The sequence below is a fragment of the Marmota flaviventris genome, chromosome 4, assembly GCF_047511675.1.
Source record: "Marmota flaviventris isolate mMarFla1 chromosome 4, mMarFla1.hap1, whole genome shotgun sequence".
Classification (NCBI taxonomy): domain Eukaryota; kingdom Metazoa; phylum Chordata; class Mammalia; order Rodentia; family Sciuridae; genus Marmota; species Marmota flaviventris.
The window spans coordinates 166553401-166573947 of record NC_092501.1 but is presented as its reverse complement, the minus strand read 5'-3'; the positions used below and the strand labels follow the sequence as shown (position 1 = coordinate 166573947).

Genomic DNA, 20547 nt, shown 5'->3' with positions numbered 1-20547 from the left:
GCCCATAAAAAAACAGTCTCTGACCCCTTGGCCACCAAACAGTCCTCCTGGCCAGCGGCTGGGGAAGGTCAGGGGTGCCCTCTACTCCCCACTCCTCCCCTCCGGGCCTCCCCACAAGACTTTGGGACTGATCCTCACAGAGGGACCACACCTCCCCTGCTGGGCCCAAGGGTGCCGCTCAGCCTGCCAGGACACACTGACTCGCCAGAGGCTTGCTCCTGGGTCCCCTCACAGACAGGGCCTGGTGGCTCTGTTCAGCTCCGCCCCTCAGGGCCAGAAGTTGGGCCCTTCTGTGGCCTAGATGCTGATGGTACCACATGCCCTCAGAAGTGGCATCTGTGACCTCCTGGGGTCCAGGTTCCCCACCCAGCTGAGCTCACCTCCTCCCAGGGACAACTTCCTCCGGGCCTGGCCCAGGCCAGCACCTGGGCAGGATGCCCACCCGCAGCCACTCCCTCCTGACCTCCTGAGCCTGACAACACAGAAGGCAAGAACTGAAGGGAATCAAGTCCCTGCAGGGGACAGGCAGAGGGGCCCACACACAGGCCACCAGGTCCCTGCAGGGGACAGGCCAAGGGGCACCTCAGACGGGCCACCAGGTCCCTGTGGGGGACAGGCCGAGGGGCCCACAGACAGGCCACCAAGTCCCTACGGGGGGACAGGCAGAGGGGCCCACACACAGGCCACCAGGTCCCTGCAGGGGACAGGCCAAGGGGCACCTCAGACGGGCCACCAGGTCCCTGCGGGGGACAGGCCGAGGGGCCCACAGACAGGCCACCAAGTCCCTACGGGGGGACAGGCAGAGGGGCCCACAGACAGGCCACAGGTCCCTGCAGGGGACAGGCCAAGGGGCACCTCAGACGGGCCACCAGGTCCCTGCGGGGGACAGGCCGAGGGGCCCATAGACAGGCCACCAAGTCCCTACGGGGGGCCTGGCATCTTGGCTCCCGAGCGCAGGCTCGGCCTGACCAGCAGGCAATGCCCTCCGTGGCCTAGATACCATCTGCACCCACGGGGAGGAGGAGGAAGGGACAGGCAGGGGCGAGGTCTGCCCCACGGTGCCCCTCTGGGGGGTCATCAGGCATCCCTGGCCATCCCTCAGGCTCTGTCACTCCAGCAGGGCTGCCTCCCGTCCACCCTGAGATGGCAGTCAGAGCCCAGCGGCTGCCTGGCCCTCTCTTCCTGAGTCCACGGGTCAAGGGCCTGTGTGCAGGGGACAGATGCCACTGACACCTAAGGACACGCGTGTGCCTGAGAGCAGAAGCTGCATCCAAAGGCCTAGCAGCCGCCCTTCATTCCCAGGTCCCCTGGGGAGACGCTGCACCCACCAGCAGCAGCAGACACGGAGGGCAGCAGCTCTCTCCAGCCCCACTGCCGTGTCCTCGCACCCTGGGCGGTCGATCTGGAAACATCATTGAGAGCTGGGAGAGCCGGCGGGCAGGAGGGCAGCTGTGGGGGAGCCGGTGCCCCCAGGACCCACTGCCCCAGGCTCCGCCCACCCTCCTGCCCGACTGCCCCTCTGGCCTAGCGTCCCCCACACAGTTCCCCACATGGCCTCCTCTCCTAGAGCAGCCAGCGGGAGAGCCAGGTCCTCAGGATGGTGGACCAAAGCAGACCCAGGGTGCGCCGAACAAACCTGGACCCCGGCCGGCTCTCAGCCACACCCCAGGTCACCACTGGACCCCAGGCCGGCTCTCAGCCACACCCACAGGTCACCACTGGACCCAGGCCGGCTCTCAGCCACACCCCAGGTCACCACTGGACCCCAGGCCAGCTCTCAGCCACACCCACAGGTCACCTCGGTTGGTACAAGAGTCCCCACAGCAGCTCAGAGTTTTCCAATGTGAAAGAAATACCACAGGGCGGCGCCTGCCCCAGGGGACACCAGTCCTGTCCCCATGTCCCCATGCCAGCCCTCCCATCTCACCTGGCTTTGGGAGCCCTGGGGCTCCCCGACGCTTCCTGGGCAGTGACCAGAAGCGGCGCATGGGCCCCCGAGAGCCTCCCTTCTCAGCCATGGAGCTGCCCTCACAAGGGTCTCTGAGGCAGAGACAGAGGCCAGTCCAAACTTGTGGTCAGGGTGGCCGCGGCCAAGTGCACCTCGCAGTCTCCACCACTTTCAGGTCTCCACAGGGACAGCTGGAGACCGTGCAGGCGCCAGCAGCCTGCAGGAGGCTCTGGGTGCTGAGTGGTCACGCTCCTGGAGACCTCTGGCTGTCCCAAGCCACCTCCTGGGCTCTGGTCTTCCTATCCTCAGGCACCTTCGGTCCTCCTGCAGCCTGTCCTGAGGTCTTGGGCTGCCCCCACACCTCGCAGAGTGGGCAGAGGGAAGCCTGGGGCTCTGGGAGAGAGCAGAGTGGACGGCCGCACCCGCCCATCTGCCTTTGCGTTGGACGCTTCCTTCCTCAGACAGGCCGTGTGGACACGGCTCCAAAGCCAGGAGCTGCTGGAGCCACAAACACCTTTCAGGCTCAGGAAGTCTCAAGTTCAAACAAACAGCGACAAGCCCGAGGAGGGGAGGCTGCTGGCTTCTTGAAATAACCGGGCAGTTCCGCCGTCTGTTCTCCCGCTGGCCGCGAGCTCGGGGAGAGGAAGCGGTGGGGTGGGTTTGCTTGGCAAGCACCGCTCTGTATGGACAGAGGCTGCGCCTGACCCCAGCCAGTGGCTCTGACCCTCCACCCTGGCCACGGATGCCGCCCTCTGACTCCTGGGTGGCCGCTGCAGTGCGTACTGGGCAAGCGTGGGGGTTCAGACCTGGCACGCTGTTCACTTCAGCTGTGTCACCCTGGCCACCCACAGTCCCATGGGCTCACGTGGGCTCAGTATTACACGCTCTGGGCCACAGGGTGAGAAAGTGACAGAGGGTCTGTGCTCGGGGCAGTCTCCAAAAGGCCACGCTCTGTCTGGGGCGCTCCTCGCCGTTCCCAGCCTCGTGGCCACAGCAGCACGTCTGCTGCCCAACAGGGCACACCTGATGGCAGTGGCCCAGCGTCCTGCTGCTGGCGTCTGGGGGACGAGGAGTGGGCAGGCTGCTCTGGACCCCTCGTCCATCTACAGTGCGGCCTTAAGCTACTGCTAGGAAGTCCACACCCATCTCCGGCAGTAAAAGAGTGAATCGACCCTGCCTGGCAAGCCGGCGAGACCCCGGTGACTTAGGATGGGGTGGTGGCCAGGACAGGCAGGGAACAGCCCTGTAGCACGCACCAGACCCAGCACCCCAAAACATTGTCTAGAAAGGGACACAGAGAGGACCGCGCAGGCAGCCCTGGCCCCCAGCCCTGCCCCCAGCCTGGCCCCCACAGACAATGGCTCCTCTGCTGCCACCCAGGGTGCCTGCTGCTGTGCCTGGCCTGCCGCCCGTCGGGCTGTTCCTCTCTGCGCGGGGCCGTGCCTCCCTACCTGCGTGAGGAGACGATCGTTCTTGCTGCGGCCTTCCCACCCGGGGGGAGAGCGCGGAGCAGCCACATGCCTAGCGGACCCCTCTGCTCGTGGCAGCCCTGGGCCCACAGGAAGGGGTCGGGGTGGGCTCTGGCCAAGGCACCGTCTGGGAGGAGCTGGAGGGAGGCTGCTGCCTAGCTGGGTTCCCAGCTCAGATGGGCATCTCTGCTACTCCTCCTGAGCCCAGCCCCTGGTGCCCAGGGCCCTGGCCTGCCCCACGAGCAAGCGACCCCAGTGGGGGTGCCCTGGACAGAGCCACACGCTGGCCACTCCTAACCTGTGCTCCTGTCACTTCCAAAGGTGACTCTGTCCCTCTAACAGAGGTGGGGAGTCAGGACCTGGAATCAGACAGCCAGTAAGAACCAGGGGCCAGGCCCTCGAGGGACAGAGCCCCCACAGAGCCCAGGACCTGCTATTCTCAATGAGCCTTTGGACTGATCTGCCTACCTTTTTAAGATAATGGCCACATCATGCTGGTCAATCCTGCTGACATCCAGTGGCCAAGCCTGACCACACCAACTTGGAAGTCCTTGAAAGTACAGAAGACAGGGCCAGATGTGGCTCTGTAGCAGGTGCTGGGCTCCACCCGTACCCAAAGGAAGGACAAGCCATCTTCAAAGATCAAGCAGACTTGCAAGATAAAGCCCCCCTTGGACACTGGTCACACCTCTAGTGTGATGAGAGCACGGAATCAACAGCTGCTCTGCCCTCAGTGACTCGGGAAGCAGGACCACGCGGCCTGCCTGAGTGCCCAGGCTGTGCTGGGCTTCGGACTGGACCCAGCGACCCAGCAGAGTGGATAAAGGCCCATGCAAAAACCAGGGGCCTCTGCCCAAGTCCGACAGCCAGGGGCCAGCAACCTCCGTCAGCCTCAGGACAATGAGCGCCTTTGTGTCCTCCGACTTCAAACCTTGAGCATCTCCACAGGGTCCCATTCCCCTGGCTTTGGGCGATTTGGGGATTTGCATGGGAACAAAGGATTCTCTGGGGAGAGAGAAGGCACATAAGGCCCTGCGGCCTGGCAACTCTGCAGTGTGGTGACCCCCTAGTGGACGGCAGAACTGGGTCTGAACCCTGGGTCACGGCCCCAGAGCCCGAGAGGCCAGTCTCTCTTTCAGTCAAAGCAACTCTGCCATGCGCTCCGAGGACCCCAGGAGGAAGGAAGCCGTGCCTGTGCCTCACGGTGCCCACGGGACTCCACCAGGACCCAACCCGGGCTGTGACCTGGGGGTACCAGACAACCGCAGTCAGCTCGGAAATGGCTTGAAAGATCTGACAAATATTTTTTCTCCAAGCCCAAGTTATAAGATGAATGTGACCAGGGGCCTTCTTCACGAAGAGAAGTGTGAAAATACTGTTAGAGTCCCGCGGTCTGCGAGCCTCCAAGGCTCACCAACCTCCGCCTCCACAGAGCTGCTCGGGTGCCAAGAGTGCCTCAGACATGGAGCCCGGTCCACACACGCACCCAAGTGTGGGGAGGCAGGAGAACGAGCAGGCGCAGCAGCAGCCTCACTGTGTCACTGAGCTAGCTGCAGAGGCTGCTGGCCCAGTCATCAGTCAGGGGCCCGGGAACCTCTGCAGGACCCTCGCCCATGGAAACCTTGTCGGGTTCGGCATCTCCGCCGTGAGGAGCTCACGCCACGTCTGTCTCCATTCGTTAGAGTAAAGCAGCTCTGCCTAGTCCTGCTTCCTTTACCTTTACTAGTCTGGGGTGGACCCTCTGAGGTGAGGCGGAGCCGACCACAGAGGGGCAGCAGCCCCCAGCACCTTGCAGTCCTCCCACTAGAAGGCCCGTCTCCAGAGGCCGAGCCTCGTGCTTCAGAGCTGGGTCCACTGCACACGGAGAACTCAGAGAGGCCTCTAAAGGCCTGGCACTGCTGGTGCCCGCCTCCTGCCCTCTGAGGCAGGAAGGCCTCGGCACGCCCCCAGCACCCGCCACCCGTGCCCCTGGGCAGACACCTCCCTCAGTCCACGCAGGCGTCCAAGCCCTGCTGTTGACGGGCCGTGTCCTCGGCTCGGTGCCCTGGAGGCCAGAGGACGCTGCACCCCCTGCCGGGCTCGGGTGCTCAGGTATGGCAGCCTCTCGTCCTTCCACCCAAGCCAGAGAGAACAAACTCCACTGCTTTAGAGCAAGAGGAAAGCCGTCGGCCCGAGGCCTCTCTCCTCCCAGTTGGACGTCTGTGGTCCCCACCATTTAAGTCCCACTGTGGGCCAGTCAGCACCTGCGCCACCACACTGCGGGACCGACTGCACCCAGCGACACCCAGGGCACGGGCGCTTCCGCCGGCTCCGTGTGGCCAGGCGCCCGGCCTCCAGGGCCCGTGGGACCACAGTCCAGGGGGACCCGTGCTCTGTGTGGCCCAGGCACCCGGTCCTGTGCCCGTCCCCGCTCCATGCCAGGGCCGTGGGTACGTTTCATCGGTGACTGTGTCTTGTCTACTTTTCAAAGCGATTTCCTCTTTCCCTTCTCCGAAATGCGCAGATTTTCAGCTTTGACTTCGGTCCTCAGACGCAGCGGGGGGTCTCCCACAGAAGCTCATCTGCCTCCAGCGAGGAGGACGGGAAGCTGGCCCAACTGCGGTCAGGCAGCCGGGGCACCGACACACGCCCAGCGTGCAGATACCACGACGAGCAGACGGCCACTTCACGGGGATGACGGAGGGAGGGCAGCGCTCACAGACACGGCTGACTCCTCAGGAAACAGCCCCTGGTGGCCTGCATCCAGCGCCCGCCCCACGCGCGGATCTACTCCCCGCAGCAACCCGGGAAAGTCGCGACTTCCACAGCACAGGCTGCAGCAAGATCACCCTTTGCAGTTCCTGGTCCTGGGCACTAAATCACTAGAAACCACGCTGGTGGCCCTCCTGGGCCCTCGGGGCAGGCATCCAGGGCTGGGAAGACTAATCCTGCTCACTCTGAGGACAGGCACTCACACGAGCATCCCCACGGCAGGCAGCTGGAGAGCAGGGGGGAAGCCGACACCCTGCACTTCCCGAAGCTCTGCCCTGGGCACCGGGCACACCCCAGCAGCAGTGGGGGGGGCTGCTTCCACGAGGAGCAGTGGGGAGGAGCACGGCCCGGCCACCCCGCGGTGAGGGCCGACGGGAGGAGTGACCTCAGGCCAGGGCTGCCACCCAGGCTCAGATGCTGTTGGACAGGTGACGTGGGGGACTCCACAGGGGAAGGTGGTCTCGACAGAGCACGATGCGCCCCGGCTCTCAGGCTCCACCGCAGGGCACCCAAGTCCTCTGTGGGTTAGGCCCAGGGTCCAGTGCCAGTCTCAGCCTCCTCACTAACTGGACTCGTGGATTTGGGAACCCTTAGCCCCCGCCATCCCTCTTGGACTTCACATGCTACCTCTGACCCCAAGATAACTGGGGAGTCAGAGCATGTCTGCTTCCCTGGGGGGTCTGCCTGGGAGCCCGATGCGGGCACCCTGAAAGGTGGGTGAGTGCATGACACACCCCCAGCAGCTGTGGGGCTCTGATCCTCTCCAGCCTGGCCCTCTGTGCAGACAGCCGGAGCTCGGCACATGCTCCCATGTGCAGCCCTCACCGGCCACTGCAGGAGTCCACCTCTGCAGAGCTGCCCCCAGGGTGCTGCAGCTGCGTCCACTGCCTGGACGGGACGGGAGTGGGGAGGCACACTTATGTATTGTGGGCGCGGTCCTCCAGTCATCTCTGGCTGAGCGGAGGCCACTGTGGACACAGGCCCACACAAGCCCAGAACACAGAGCGGAGTCGCATCGTGGTCAACAGCGGAGGGCCAGGCCTTTCCCAGGGTGGCCGGGCCTCCTGAGAGCACTGTGGGACTCAGGCGCCCAGCCAGTGGAGAGGTTGGCACCAACAGCAGAGCGTGGGCATCGGTCAGGACACCCGAGAGCAGTGAGTGTCACGGCAGGGCCCAGATGCAGAGCCGCGGCAGAAGCCCCATCGTGAGTGCAAGAGGATGAGACCCGACGGGGACCAGTCATGTGGGGCAAGCAGCGCCACAGACCAAGACCGGGGGTGGCACCGTGGAGCCAGACACACCCACCGCTGGAGCCGCTGTCCTGGTGAGGGCCGGGTCACAGCGTGGGAGCCGGCCGAGGGGCTCCACCAAGACCTCACAACTGAAAGTTCTCCAGGAAACACGGAAAATGAACGTCTGCAGAGAAGCCTCGCGGGCCACGCTCCGCGAAACGAGACCCTCCTGGACTTGGCAGCGTCTGGCTGACTTCCTCATGCTTCCTCCCACTGCCCAGCACCTGCTGCGGCTACCGGGACACACCACAGATGCAGCCTGGCACGGGGAGGTCTGTCTTCCCACTCACCCTCCCCAGAGAGGAGCCAGAAAGTCTCGATCGCTTGCTCTTTAATGGGGTGTTGGACAGAGGACACCGGGGGGAGCTGGACTGTTCAGGGGAGCACCAGCAGATGGACACCAACGCTCACCGACGGCTATTCTGAGGGTGTGGGACAGCACCCCTCAAGGTGGCAGCTGGAGTTGGGTTACTGGACGTGGTGGACTGCGTAGAGGGTGGGTGATGGGCACAGAGTCAGGAGGACATGTGGTCCTCAGAGAACAGGGGCCGCAGCGAGTGGGCTCAACACCCCTCATCACTCATGCTCTGAGGCAACTCAGGGATGCGTTTGTCCCTACAGCGCCAGTCCTCGGCATCACCACTTGGACCCCGTCACAACGTGATATAGCTTGCACTTTCACATCTACCCGTCTATCTTCATGCCCACCACCCATTCACCTGCCATGCATCCATACACACAACCACCTGCCCAACCACCCACCCACCCCTCATTCTTTCACCCACTCACCCAAGATGAATGATTGGGTAGATGGATGGACAGGTGGGTAGGTGGACGGATGATGGATGGTGGGTGGGCAGATGTGTAGATGAGTCCATTCATTCAGCTATACATCTGCCCATCCATCTACCCACACCCACTTCACCCATCCATCCATATATCCATCCGCCCACTCACTCATCTACACTCTGCCACCCATCCATCCATCATCCATCCACCTACCCACCCATACCTACATACATCTATCCACCTACTCATTCGTCTACACTTCTGCCCACCCATCCATCCATCTACCCACCTGTCCATCCATCCGCTCATTCTTCTACCCACCCATCCACCCATCTAGCCCACTCATTTGTCTACACTTCTGCCCACCCATTCATCCATCCACTCATTCATCTACACATCTGCCCATCCTTCTATCCATCATCCATCTACCTTCCCACCCATCCATACATACATCTATCCATCTACTCACTCGTCTACACTTCTGCCCATTCATCCATCCATCCGCTCATTCATCTACACATCTGCCCATCCTTCTATCCATATACTCTCCCCATCCATCCATCCATCCATCCATCCATATATCTATCCACCCACTCATTCATCTACACATCTACCCACCCACCATCCATCATCCGTCCACCTACCCACCTGTCCATCCATCTATCCAATCATTCATCTACACATCTGCCCATCCATCTACCCACACCCACTTCACCCATCCATCCACATATCCATCCACCCACTCATTCATCTACACATCTGCCCCTCCTTCTATCCATCATTCACCCACCATCCAGTCACACATCCACCCACTCACTCATCCACTCATCCATGAAGAGAGCAAGGACTTCCTTCAGATCCATCAGTGGAGAGTGGGCTAGATCTAAGGCCCTCGACGACAGTGGCTCTCCAAGTTGGGATTCTGGACTAGAACAACCTGAACACCCGGGAACTTAAAGGGGGAGTCCTAGCCTCCGCCCAGGCCAGACTTCTGGGTTGGAGGCTCTAGGCTGGCCCACGGGCTGGCCCTCGGGCTGCCTCTTAGCCAGCCCTCCAGGCGACGCAGGGCAAGCCCCAGCCCGAGCACCACCGCTCTGCATTCACCGAGTGCTTACGTCAACCAGCTCGGGAGCATGTCTCCCCCAGATGCTTCCCGTTTTCCACCAGTTTCGGCTGAGAAAGCCAGAACAGATGGACGTGCTGGGAATGGGGTCCCCCACAGAGGGCTCTGCTGTGGCAAAGTGCCCCTGGCCTGGTACTCAAGGTCAGGTCCAGGAGCCCGCGTGGCCTCTGAAGGCTCAAGGTCAGGGGACGCAGATTCACAGCCCGCCAGGCAGCACACACTGTCCTCCTTGGCGGGCAGACCAGCCCAGGTGACCAGGGTTCTGGGCGACGGGAAGTGACACTCAAACCTGAAGTTGGAACAGAGGCAATGGGTGGAATGCCACGGAGGGCCAGCCCACATGCGGCCTGAGGACAGTGCCCAAGCCCTCAGCTGCGACCTCACCCTCCAGGGCTGGGGAGCACTGCCTGGGTAGCTCTGCAGACCCCAGATCAAGGTCCCGGGGCCACGGGCTGCACCTGCTGCTGCTGCTGACGTGACATGGGTGGCGTGAACAACTCTGTGACCTCGATTAAAAGCCATTCTGTGGCAGACAGGGTTCTTCAGGAAATGCCCGGAGCTTAAGCCTGGGCTGCTGGTTAGGGGCACACTGACCTCTCCCCTTGACCTCTCACAGCGTGCAGCAAGCCCCTACGCTCTGAGAGGCTCCTGCCGGTCCTGCGTGACATGCAACCCTCACGCGATGGTTTACAGCTTCTGAGCCCAACCCACCTGCGCCAGGACGCCCCTGCCCAGGAGGAGGAAGGCCGGCTTAAGCAAAGAGGGGTGGCCATGTTGGGGATGAGCAGGGCTGGGTGCAGGTGGCTCCCCATGAAACAATGGGAGAGCCACACGCTTGGGCCCGTCACCTACATCCGAGTCTCGGGAAGTGTGCGGCACTCAGTCCTGCCGCACTGCCCCAGGACAGGCGTCTGAGGGCTGCTGCTTCAGACAGACAATGGTCACCACCAGGGCCCGGCAGTGGGCCGGCCGAGCCTGCTCCGGGAGGGGTCGGTGCACCCCCGAGACAGCTTTCTACAACTTACATGCACATGTGTCTTTCTGAGCTCACGAACAAACCTCAGCCCTGAAAACCCAGGGTGACATCACAGTTGGAGCAGTGCCCACTCCTGGTCCTGACGCCAACCAAGGCAGAGGAGAGACACAGTCCTGCTCCTCCCGGGGACAAGCCCCGGTCACCCATGAACAGGGCACCCGCGGTGCCCTTCACCCTCACCAGGCCCGTAACAAGCAAAGCTTGGCCCACGTTCCAGACAATGGAGCTGCTTCTGTCAGAAGAAGGGGACAGATGGAGTGAAAAACACAGAATCACCATCTCAACCCAATGTCTTCAAAAGTCTTGGTTAGAACACCCCACACAATGATCCCGCGGACGAAACCACTGGGGGTGCTCTCAAAACCAGCGGGGCTGGGGACACCACACCCCAGCCACAAAGCCGACAACATGTTCATGTTCTCCCAGAACACTATTGTTCAGAAAACTAGATAATGACACACACAGCACATCAGATGGCAATATCAGACACACACACGTCAGAACTCACTGTCACTGGTACATCCTTATTTTCTCTTCCAGAAAAGCTAGTTGCCGCTGCCCATTTCCTTGTGCACAATGCAGCATGAAACCCAGACGTGACTAACTGAAGCCAACCGGACAGGAGCTGTCAGTCCCTGTGCTTGCTGACCTCAGGTGGGTCCATCTGAGCTGTTCTTCACAGCTAGTTTTAAGTCATCTTTCAATTAACGCCAAAAATGAACGTCCACTCCTCACCCAAACCACTTCCAAACATTCGTCTCAGGCTTAATTTACACTTGGTGGAGAAAAAGAGCCCCCTGACTGATCTAGGTTTCTCCTCCTCAAAGGAGCTTCCTTCTGACAGCGCCCATCCCCAGCCGGCTCTGCAGGGCCTGGGCCAGATCGTGCGGGCCGCGAATCCTGTCTCTCTCCATTGCTGCTGTCACTGCTGCAAAGGCAGCCGAGGTGCACGCAGGCTGGCATAGCCCCCGTGGCTCTGCACACACCCTGATGGTGTCCAAAGCCTGTGCCGCTGCTTCGCAGTTATTTTAACTGTGCCAGGCAGAGCAAGCCACACCGGCAGCCCACGGAAACAGCCACCAGCGACTGCCCATCCTATCTGTTCTTTCCTGTTATCAGAGCTAGAAAAGAAAAATGAAGGTGACTATACGGCCATGCACGCATTTCCCTGCATTGGAACAAATGATGTCGAGCGTAGACCACACAGCCAGCAGCTCCGCCTACCAGTGTGCCTGGAAACCGCGTTTAATCTCTGCACCATTTCTTCTAGGGCCATCTCTTCATTTCTCAGCCAAAACCTCATCCTCTGATGCTGCAGATCGCCGCTCGGCTCTGCCTGCGCTGCACCAGAAGGTGCTCTCCGGGCGGGGCAGAGCGGTGGGGAGGGGGCGCCGCGGCAGCGGGGAGGGGGCTCGGCGCTTCGCCTCCCTGCCCGGGATTGGTCCCCGCGCCACCGGGAGGGGGGCGCGCCCTGCGCTGGCGGGGGGCGGGGGGCGCTCGGCGGCGGAAGCGGAAGCGGCGCGCGCCTGCCGCGCGAGTCACCACCGCGGCCACCTGGAGTCCGCGCGTGTGCACCACCGCGGTTGCCAGGGAGGTCATGCGTGTGCACCATCACAGGTCACCTGGGGCTCACACCGCAAGGTCACCCGGAACTCACGCATACGCATCCGCCGCACTCACCTGGGTGGGACTCAGGCGACACCGGGAGGTCACCTGGAAATCCCGCAGCGCAGAGGCACAGGTCCCCGCCCCCACCCCTCCCCTGGCTCCACCGGAGCGTGCCAGTGGAGCCGTGTCCTTGCCGCCCCTCCAAGCAGGGCCTCATCTTCCACCCCCGTTACCTCCTGTTGTCCCTGGGCAGGTGCAGAGGCCGCAGCAGCCTAGGGCACCCTCCTGGCCTGGCCGCATGCCTCCCAGGTAGCACCAGATAAGTAGGCGGCTGGGTCCCTGAGGGGGTCGGTGGGTTCCCAGGGGCAGACTGGCTGCTCTGGCAGGGAGTCGCCTGCCCAAAGGTGCAGACCTGGGAGGAAGCAAGGCCGCGCTCCACCTCACCATGGTTGGCAGGGAGCCACGCTGTGCATTTGACACTGGCAGCACCCGGCTGCCACCTGCAGATTGGAGCTCGAGTGTGCATGTTGTGGCCACCACCATCCCCACTTGCAGATGCCCGGTGCCTGCACACCGCACCACACCCCTGACACAGTGCTGGCATCCTTTGACAAAGGGCACTTCAGGTGAGGTGACGTTTCCCAACAGCGCGTGTGCCCTGACATCCTGGTTCACCACCAGCTTCCTGCGTGGTGGCCTTGCAGCACAGTGCTAACCCCAAGGTATAGGGTGAATGGGTCCAGGGTTTGCCTCACAGAGCCCACGGGCTGGGAGGTGAGAAGCATCTAGCAAACAATCACAACATTAATTAGAAAGTGCAACCATCACACGTAGAAGTATTGGGCAAATCATTAAGAAATTGCTTTTTTAAAAAAATAAAAAGCCCGGGGAACATGGGCAGTTTCTCCTGGCTCTGAGTCACCTGGGGAAGGGGCATAAGCCCTGGCATGTGTGGACCCAGGCCCCCTGGGCTCCTGTGCTGGGGCAGCCCCAGCTGTGCCCACAGTTCTTGGAGCCAGGTGCCATCCCACCTCCATGGAGGAATTATCTGCAAAGAGCCCTTGGAGGGGCCACCCAACTTGCTCCCAGCAGTTCCAGAACCTTCTCTGCCCCAGTTTCAGGGAAGGCCCGCTCCCAGGCAGATGCACTGAGATGCAGACCTTGCCTTCCCAGAGCAGCCGCAGGGGCGGTCCTGGGCATACCTGCAGGGCAGGCCCCTGGGGACTGGCTGCACCCACTGGGCCCCTGGGAATGGACTTCTCTAACAGGGTTCCTGCGGGCCCACACCCTGAGAACCCCTGCTGGCCTCTAGGCCATCTTTCAAGGCAGAACCAGAGGGGAAGGCGAGTCCCACCAACTCCAAGAACCCCTGAACCTCCCCTCCACCTGCCACCGCGTCTGCCCTGGCCCTCCGGCTGAGCCAGGCACTGGGCCTGCAGGCCCCACCGAGTGGCTGCTTCAGGCCAAGCCTAGGGCCTCCAGTGTCAGTGTCGTGTGTCACCTCTGTTGCCTGGCAGGATGCTGGGCCAAGCCTTGGTCTAGCCATTGCTGTGCGGGACATCCTCCTGGAAGTCCTGACAGTTAGGCCAGACTTGGGGTAGGTGGCAAGCAGGCTGCCCTCCCCAGCACCGTGGGCCTCAACCAATCAGTCGCAGGCCTGGGAAAACACTGAGGCCCTGAGGAGAAGGGACTCCTGCTACAGGTGCCCCATTCCAGCTGCTGGTTGGCACTTCCCTGGCCCCAGCCTGCAGGGCCAGCAGAGTGGGCCTGCCCCTCCGTAGCTTGAGAGGCAGTTCCCAAGGCTGAGCATCTGTCCATCTCTGCCAGCATCCTCCATGTGGCTCACGCAGTTGTGCCTTCCGTGAACACCAGTGTCTGCTGAGGAACAGCTCCCGATGGCAACACACCCCTCCAGGTACTGGCTCAGCACTCCACCCAGTGTGAACTGTCCACCCTCACAGCAACCCGGGAGAGGCACCACTTTTACCCTGCTTTTCAGAATAAGGCAATGAGAGGTACAGTAACTTGCCCAAGGCCACACAGCAGTAAGCAGCTGGGCAGACAGACTCAGATGCTAGAGACCTGGAATCCAAGGGTTTGCCTCAGGGGACTTGGTCAGCCTTGATCAGAACATCATCCACAAAGTTCCTGGCAGCTGCCCCAGGGCCCTAGGTGAGGCCCAGTGCTCCATGAAAATCCTCGCCCGGACCAAGGGACAGGCTCCTTTCCAGCACAGCTGGCCCTCTCCAGGGAGGCTCATCCTGTGGCCTGAGCCCTGCGAGGTGAGTGCTGCCATGTCACACCCAGTGCTGGACTGTCCTCTGGCAGCAATCCTGGAAGGGAGGTTGGAGACAGGAGCTGGCAGGAGGGCAGGTGGGGCTCGGGAGAGCTAGCCATCCTGAAAGGGGACAGACCAGGGGGACATAGCCTGCTGAGAGGGCAGACGCATGTGGCTCGGGACCCAGCTCTGAAGAAGCTGAGTGCTCATGGTGAGCTGGCCGTGTCCAGCAGGTACCCCGTCCTGCAGGACAAAGGACACAGTGAGTCCTGCCGGGAAGTCTGGGAATGACCGGGCTTCCTGCACAGCCAGGTGAGGCCGGCAGCCCAGGTCCTCCTGAGCTTGAGGTGCTGGCTGGCGAAGCCCGAGGCCAGCAATGCCCACTGCCCCTGGGATTTGTGACGGCCTCAGTGAGGCAGATCCTGGGGATGAGCAAGGAGCAAAGTCCAAGACCTTCTTCCACAGCCACTGACGGTGACATGTCACTTCTGAGTGGGTGCGGGAGGAAGGAAGGGGGAGTCCTGGGACTTGGGCTGTCCGGTGGCCTGACCAGTGGAGCTGGAATCCACAGTCACAGGAACTAAACAGAATCTGGAGTCAGGATGTGGACTGCACATCCACTGCATGCTGGGTTCTCAGGAGACGGTGGCACCAGCAGCTCCGTGACCTGTGTCCTTGCCTGTGTGCAGGATCTGTGTTCTCTTTAGCAAATCAGGAGCAAAACTGTGCAGTGCACACCCGAGCCACACCCTTATTCCCAGCCCCCGGGTGCAAAAGCAGCCCTCCCCCGGCCTCCATCGCCGCTGCACGGTTTTCAATGCCAGGTGGATGTGGCCCGGGAAGTCCTTTCAAATTTCAGTCGGTTTCCTCAGCAGCCGTTGGCCGTCGTGCACAACGTGGCAAAGACACACTTTCCTCAGGACTGATGGCTTCTCTGGTTCAGAGTCCTGGAAGTGGAGTCTCAGACCCAAGGTGCAGCTGATCTTGCTCTTCTGGAGCAGCCCGTAGCAGCGTGCGTGCTGTTACCTGTCGCCAGGGATCCACACCAGCAAACACGGGGACCTCAGGCTCCACCTCTCCTGGGGCCCTGCCGCAGCAAGCAGAAAGGTGGCCAGGCCAGCCCTGGCGACCCAACATGGCCAAGAAGGGCTGAGCAGTGAGGACGACCCTCTGCCTGGGTCAGGGCCGGAGCTGCTCAGGCCGGCCAGGTGGCAGGAACCGCATCCCGGACCACATCACGTGGCACTGGAACACCACGGCCGTGGGCCACCACAGCAGTCTTGGCAGCGTGGCCCGTGGGCAGATGGGATGGCAGTTCTCCAGGTCCCCAGCCTGCTGGGACCCGCCCTGCTGAGCAGGCACCTGCGGGGGAGCGGCATCCCCTCACAGGGCCCCCTGGGCACAGTTCAGGCCACGCCCCTGTCCCCATGCTATCCTGGGGTGGACAGGGCTGGAGGCTGGGGGCTACAGAAGGACGTGTGGCTGTGGGGGGCTGCCTAGAGCCTCCAGCCTCCCCTGGACCCAGTCACCGGGTCTTCTCCCTGTGCCCTTCCTCCCGTGGGGCAGTGGTCATTGGGTGAGCCCCTCCTTCTCTGTGACCTCATCGGGCACCCCCTGTTTCCAGGGCAAGTCCCATCACGGGGGCTGGGAAGGACTCTGCGTGGAGCTGGGGAGGTTTTCTCCCCAGTCCTGGCGACTCACTGCCTGCCCCGCGGTTGGTCCTGGTGTGCTGCCTGGGGGTAGCGTACTCACTCCTGCTGTGTGGGAGGGCTGCTGCAGGCTGTCGGGTCCAGCCTGTCCAGGTGTGCTGGGCTTCTGAAGCGACACTGCTCCCCAGAGGCAGCCACCTGCTGAGCTCCACATGCCACACACATCATCCCAGGCCACTCAGGCATCTCTGAGGTGCGCTTCAGCTTCTCCAGAGGCAGGTGACAGGGGAGGTAGCTTGGCCCCAGATGAACAGGTGCTTGGTGAGTGGGCGGGGCCTGCTGGCCGCTGCCCATCATCCAGAACTCTAGCCAAGACCCAAGGTGGGGTCAGAGTCCAAATTCTGAGTTTGGGAAACTGCTCTGTGTTGGGGTAGCTGGATGCTTGGGGGCTCCCCGTGCCCAAGGAGGGGCAGAGCCTGGGCACAAGACTTCCCTCCACCCTCTCGGGGTCCACGGGGAGACTGGGCATGCAGGTGCTCCACCCACACCCCTGAGCTGTGGAGAGGCGGCAGGACAAGGCGGCTGCCCGGCGGGCAGGCCAGTGCTGTGGGGGTCTGGGAAGAAGGTGTGCCCGCAGGCTGGCTGGCGGGCCCAGCGATGCACACCCAAGCCCCTCCCAGGGTGGCCTGGTCCCCCTCATCCATGGACCCCATGAGCAGGCCTCTAAGAGACCACCCCTCGTCCACGTGGCAAGTCCACGTGTGTGCGTGGGTGTGGGCAAGTGCGCGTACCTGTTTGTGTGTGCATGCACGTATGTGTGGGGAGGCTGGTCCAGGGAACACGCTGGAGGGGGTGAGTGAAAGACCCCCACATCCGACCCCGGCCATCCCAGCCCAAGCCTGCACTGGACACAGGAGGTGGGGGAGGACACGGAGAGTGTAGCAGGGCTGAGCCTTGGGGACTGAATCGAAGCCCTTGTGACGTCCCCATAGCAGACAAGCCGTGGTGTCAGGATAAAACTCTCCTCGATGCCCGCTGTGGAAGGTAGGAGAGTCAGGGTTCCCAGTGCCCCGCATCCCAGGGCAAGGAGGCTCTCCAGCTGGCTGAGGCTGCAGGAGGGACAAGGTAATGCCCTGATCCCCTGCCACCCAGCCCGGCTTGTAGGAGCCTGTGGACTTTTATTTTTCGTACTGGGATTGAACCCTTTTTTATATTTTATTTTGAGAGAGCTTTGAGTCTTCAGCTCAGGAGGCTGAGGCAGGAGGATCACAAGTTCGAGGCCGTAAGTAACTAGTAACTAGTCCCTGTGTCTCCTGGAGGGCCAGCAGGCCCAGGCCAGAGGGTTTCTCCTGGAAGCAAATGCCCTTCCAGCACGGAGTGGCAAGCGACACAGGGACCCGCTGCAGGGCTTGGGGCCAGAGCGCGGGGAGTTGGCATCACCGACAACGAACAGGAACAGAGTGGCTTTGGCATTTTGCATTTGAAGCTGAGTTTTATGTGAGATCTGATGACCCGTCCACCTTCAGCAGGCTCTGGGAGTCCTGCTGCTCCTCTCAGGGCCCAGCCGAGAACAGGGGCACCCCAACAGCAGGGACAGCTGGGGCTCAGGCACTCCCGGGACCTCCATCTGCCCCAGGCCTGTGACTAAGAATCCTGAGCCGGTCAGCGCGGGCCCCCAGCACCAGGCCACTCACCTCTGTGCACCAGGAGGCCACTGGGGTCCCTGAATAAGCCCTGAAGAGGTCCACCTAGGGCCTGTGAATGCCACCTGTGTGACAGAGGGACTTTGCAGATAGGACCATGACAGGGTCTTGAGGGGGGAGTGGCCCAGGATGTCCAGGTGGACCCATGTCCCCACAGAGTCCTCATCAGAGAGGGCAGGGGCCAGAGGCAAGGAGGATTCGCAGCCTGGAGCTAGAGGGGAGGCTGGGAAGGGCAGCCCAGGTGGACAGCCTGGTCTCAGGGCTTCTTGTTGAGAGCCACAGCCGAAGGGGCCCCAGCAAACTTCCAGCTGCTGACTGATGATTGGCTCCTCGGCCCCAGCAACATCTAGCTGATTGGCTCCTCTGTGGTGATGCTCATTGGGCTGTTTCCCTGCCCTTTCAGACCACGGAGCTGCTCATTGGGGGACTTTTTTGGCTCCGCCCACGTGACCCAGCCAATCGGCCTCAAGAGCAGGAGGATTGTGGGAGGTAGAGAGAAGCTTGTGGGGGAGAGAGAGGCTTGTGGAAAGCCGGTGGTGGCAGTTGAGGCTCTGAGGGTTTTTCCTGAGAGGCTGTTTTGTTTGGCGTGTGTGGTTCTAAAAATAAAGTTAGTTCCTTTTGACAAGTGGCTCCTGATTGTGCCCAGCCAGACTGCGGCACTTCTGGCCCAAACTCCCCCAGCCAGGGGTCAGAGCAGCAAGTAGAACGGCCTGCTGCAAGAGGCCCCGGGTGTGGGGACACCAGGAGCTCTCGCGGGTTTCAAGGGTACCAGAGAGGACCACTGGGTGCCATGTGCCAACCCCAAGGTGCGAATGGGACCACCCTCCTCACACCACACAGCAGGCTAGGACACCTGACCTGCCGGGCTCCCAGTGACTTCTGAGAGTGCACATGTCCAAGCGGTCACACACCTGTGTCCACCTGATGCTCTACACCTGGTCTCCCAGCACCTTGCAGGGACTAGAGGGCTGGGACTCCCACGTGGCACTCTTTGACAAATGACACCCGGGTCCCAGGTTGCGGTGAGGTCTTGGGCCGTGCTGCTGGTGTATGCAGCTGCAGGCTGTAATGGACGGCTGGCTTTTGGAGCTTGGTGTCCTCTTGCTGACACAGGCTGCTGTCCCCGTGGGGAACCAAGGAGGGGGGCCAGCCACCATGGCAGCTGGGGCAGGACAACGGCCTTCCTCACATTTTGCTGCTCTGCGAGCTGCCTCGGAAACAGTGGCCCCCCGGGACGGCCTGCCGCTTCCCGCAGGCACAAGGACACTGTGTGCTCCAGGAGGGACAGCCCTTAAGACAGGAAGGCCCCACACAGGAGGCCTGCAGGGAGAGTGCTGTGCCTGGTGAGGGCGGCCTGCTTAAGGACGCACAGGGAGAGCCAGGGGGCTGCTTCTCCACAGGCAGGGCGCTGCAGTGACAGTAGGCCCGGAGAAAAGAGCACAGGTGTCCTGCCACAGCACAGCTAAAGCCAGGCTCTGCCACACCTGCCTCCCCTGGGAGGGCTGAGCTGACCTCCATCTGCCCCCAGCCAGGAACAACGCCGCAGCCCCTCCCACACCAGCAGAGGCCCCTCCCACACCAGCAGAGGCCCCTCCCACACCAGCAGAGGCCCCTCCCACACCAGCAGAGGCCCCTCCCACACCAGCAGAGGCCCCTCCCACACCAGCAGAGGCCCCTCCCACACCAGCAGAGGCCCCTGGGGAGGGCACAGGCTGCTCCTCTCCAGGGCTGGGCTCCAGGGCAGCCTTGTGGTCCACCAAGGCCCTGCAGGACCTGGCCTTGAGAGAAGTCTCCCTGGGCTCGCAGGTGCCCGTCCCAGGACAGCAGACACAGGAACACCATCTGGGTAGCTCTGGCATGGACGGCATTTCATCAGAGCGTGGGGGTGCCCGTGGGTTCCTAACTGGTAGGTGGAAGTTCTGTGGTGCTGAGGAGCCGCCCACGGTGGCAGGAAGACCAGGAGACCTGGGAGAGCAGGTGGCCGGGCAGGTCAGGTGGGGGGTGTGGGAGACAGCGAGGGTTTGAGGAACTGAGGTGGAGGGCGGGCCTCACGGTCAGTGTGAGAGTCCGGGGGCAGGGTTCTGGCCCGGGTGCCGCGCAGGCGCTGAGCACATGTGGTCCTGCGACACCTGCAACCAGTGGGCTCCAGTAAAGCAGATAGCCACAGAGGGACCATGGGAGGCCACAGTGCCAAGGAGGAGGAATTCTGCACCACACAGCACGCAGGGCACCTGCCCACATGACAGGCTTGACTCCTGCCAGGCCCCAAAGCACAGGAGCCGATTCCAGGAGGTGAGTCCCAGCCCGTCCACACCTCTCCTGCTGGCCAGCTTGGAGGACGCGGACAGAAGCAGGCCTGGCAGGACCCAAGAAGAGCCAAGTTGCCACTCACCGGCACATGGGGCAACAGAGAGAGGAGCACCAACAGAACAGGGTCTCAGGGGAGGGCCCAGGAAAGGGCCTGGGAAGCTGAGGCCAGGCATGTCCCGCTGTGTCCTCCTGCATGGACACGGATGAGCGACAGTTCTGCCAGAGCAGTCAGACGAGGTCTCTGAGCAGACGACAGAACCCTAATCTGCAGGAGAAAACTAATTCCACCTTCTTTGAGCTGCTCCAAGCATTATCCTAAATGAAACTACACTAATTAACTTCACAAAAACCCCAAAGCCACAGCAGCTTCTATGTCACTTCTACAAGGCAGGAAGAGAACCACAGGTGCACAGGTCGGGCAACAGGCAGTAAAAACCCAGGAAAAGGGGCCGGTTGAGGTGGCACCATTGAATCACAGCTACTGGGCAGGGGTAGGCAGCGGGGGCCAGTCAGGCCAGCCTGAGAAACTCAGGGAGACCCTGTCTCCAAGTAAGACCCAACACAGGCTGGGAGGAGCCCTTGCCTGGCATG

The 20547-nt window shown here is 62.1% G+C and overlaps 1 protein-coding gene across 9 annotated transcripts in view; it reads right to left on the bottom strand.

Moving 5' to 3' along the window:
• Mcf2l (MCF.2 cell line derived transforming sequence like) overlaps positions 1-11754 on the bottom strand; it is a 92097-nt gene extending 80343 nt beyond the window's left edge. For 3 of the 9 annotated variants that reach the window (XM_071611651.1, XM_071611654.1, XM_071611653.1), the window contains exon 1: positions 1928-2464. In XM_071611651.1, coding sequence (XP_071467752.1) covers positions 1928-2018 — 91 coding nt within the window. In that variant the 5' untranslated portion in view covers positions 2019-2464. Of the gene's footprint in view, positions 1-1927; positions 2465-11632 lie in introns of those variants that run through there. The other 6 variants (XM_071611652.1, XM_071611659.1, XM_071611657.1 and 3 more) reach the window with 6 other exon arrangements.
• Positions 11755-20547: the final 8793 nt, after the last annotated feature.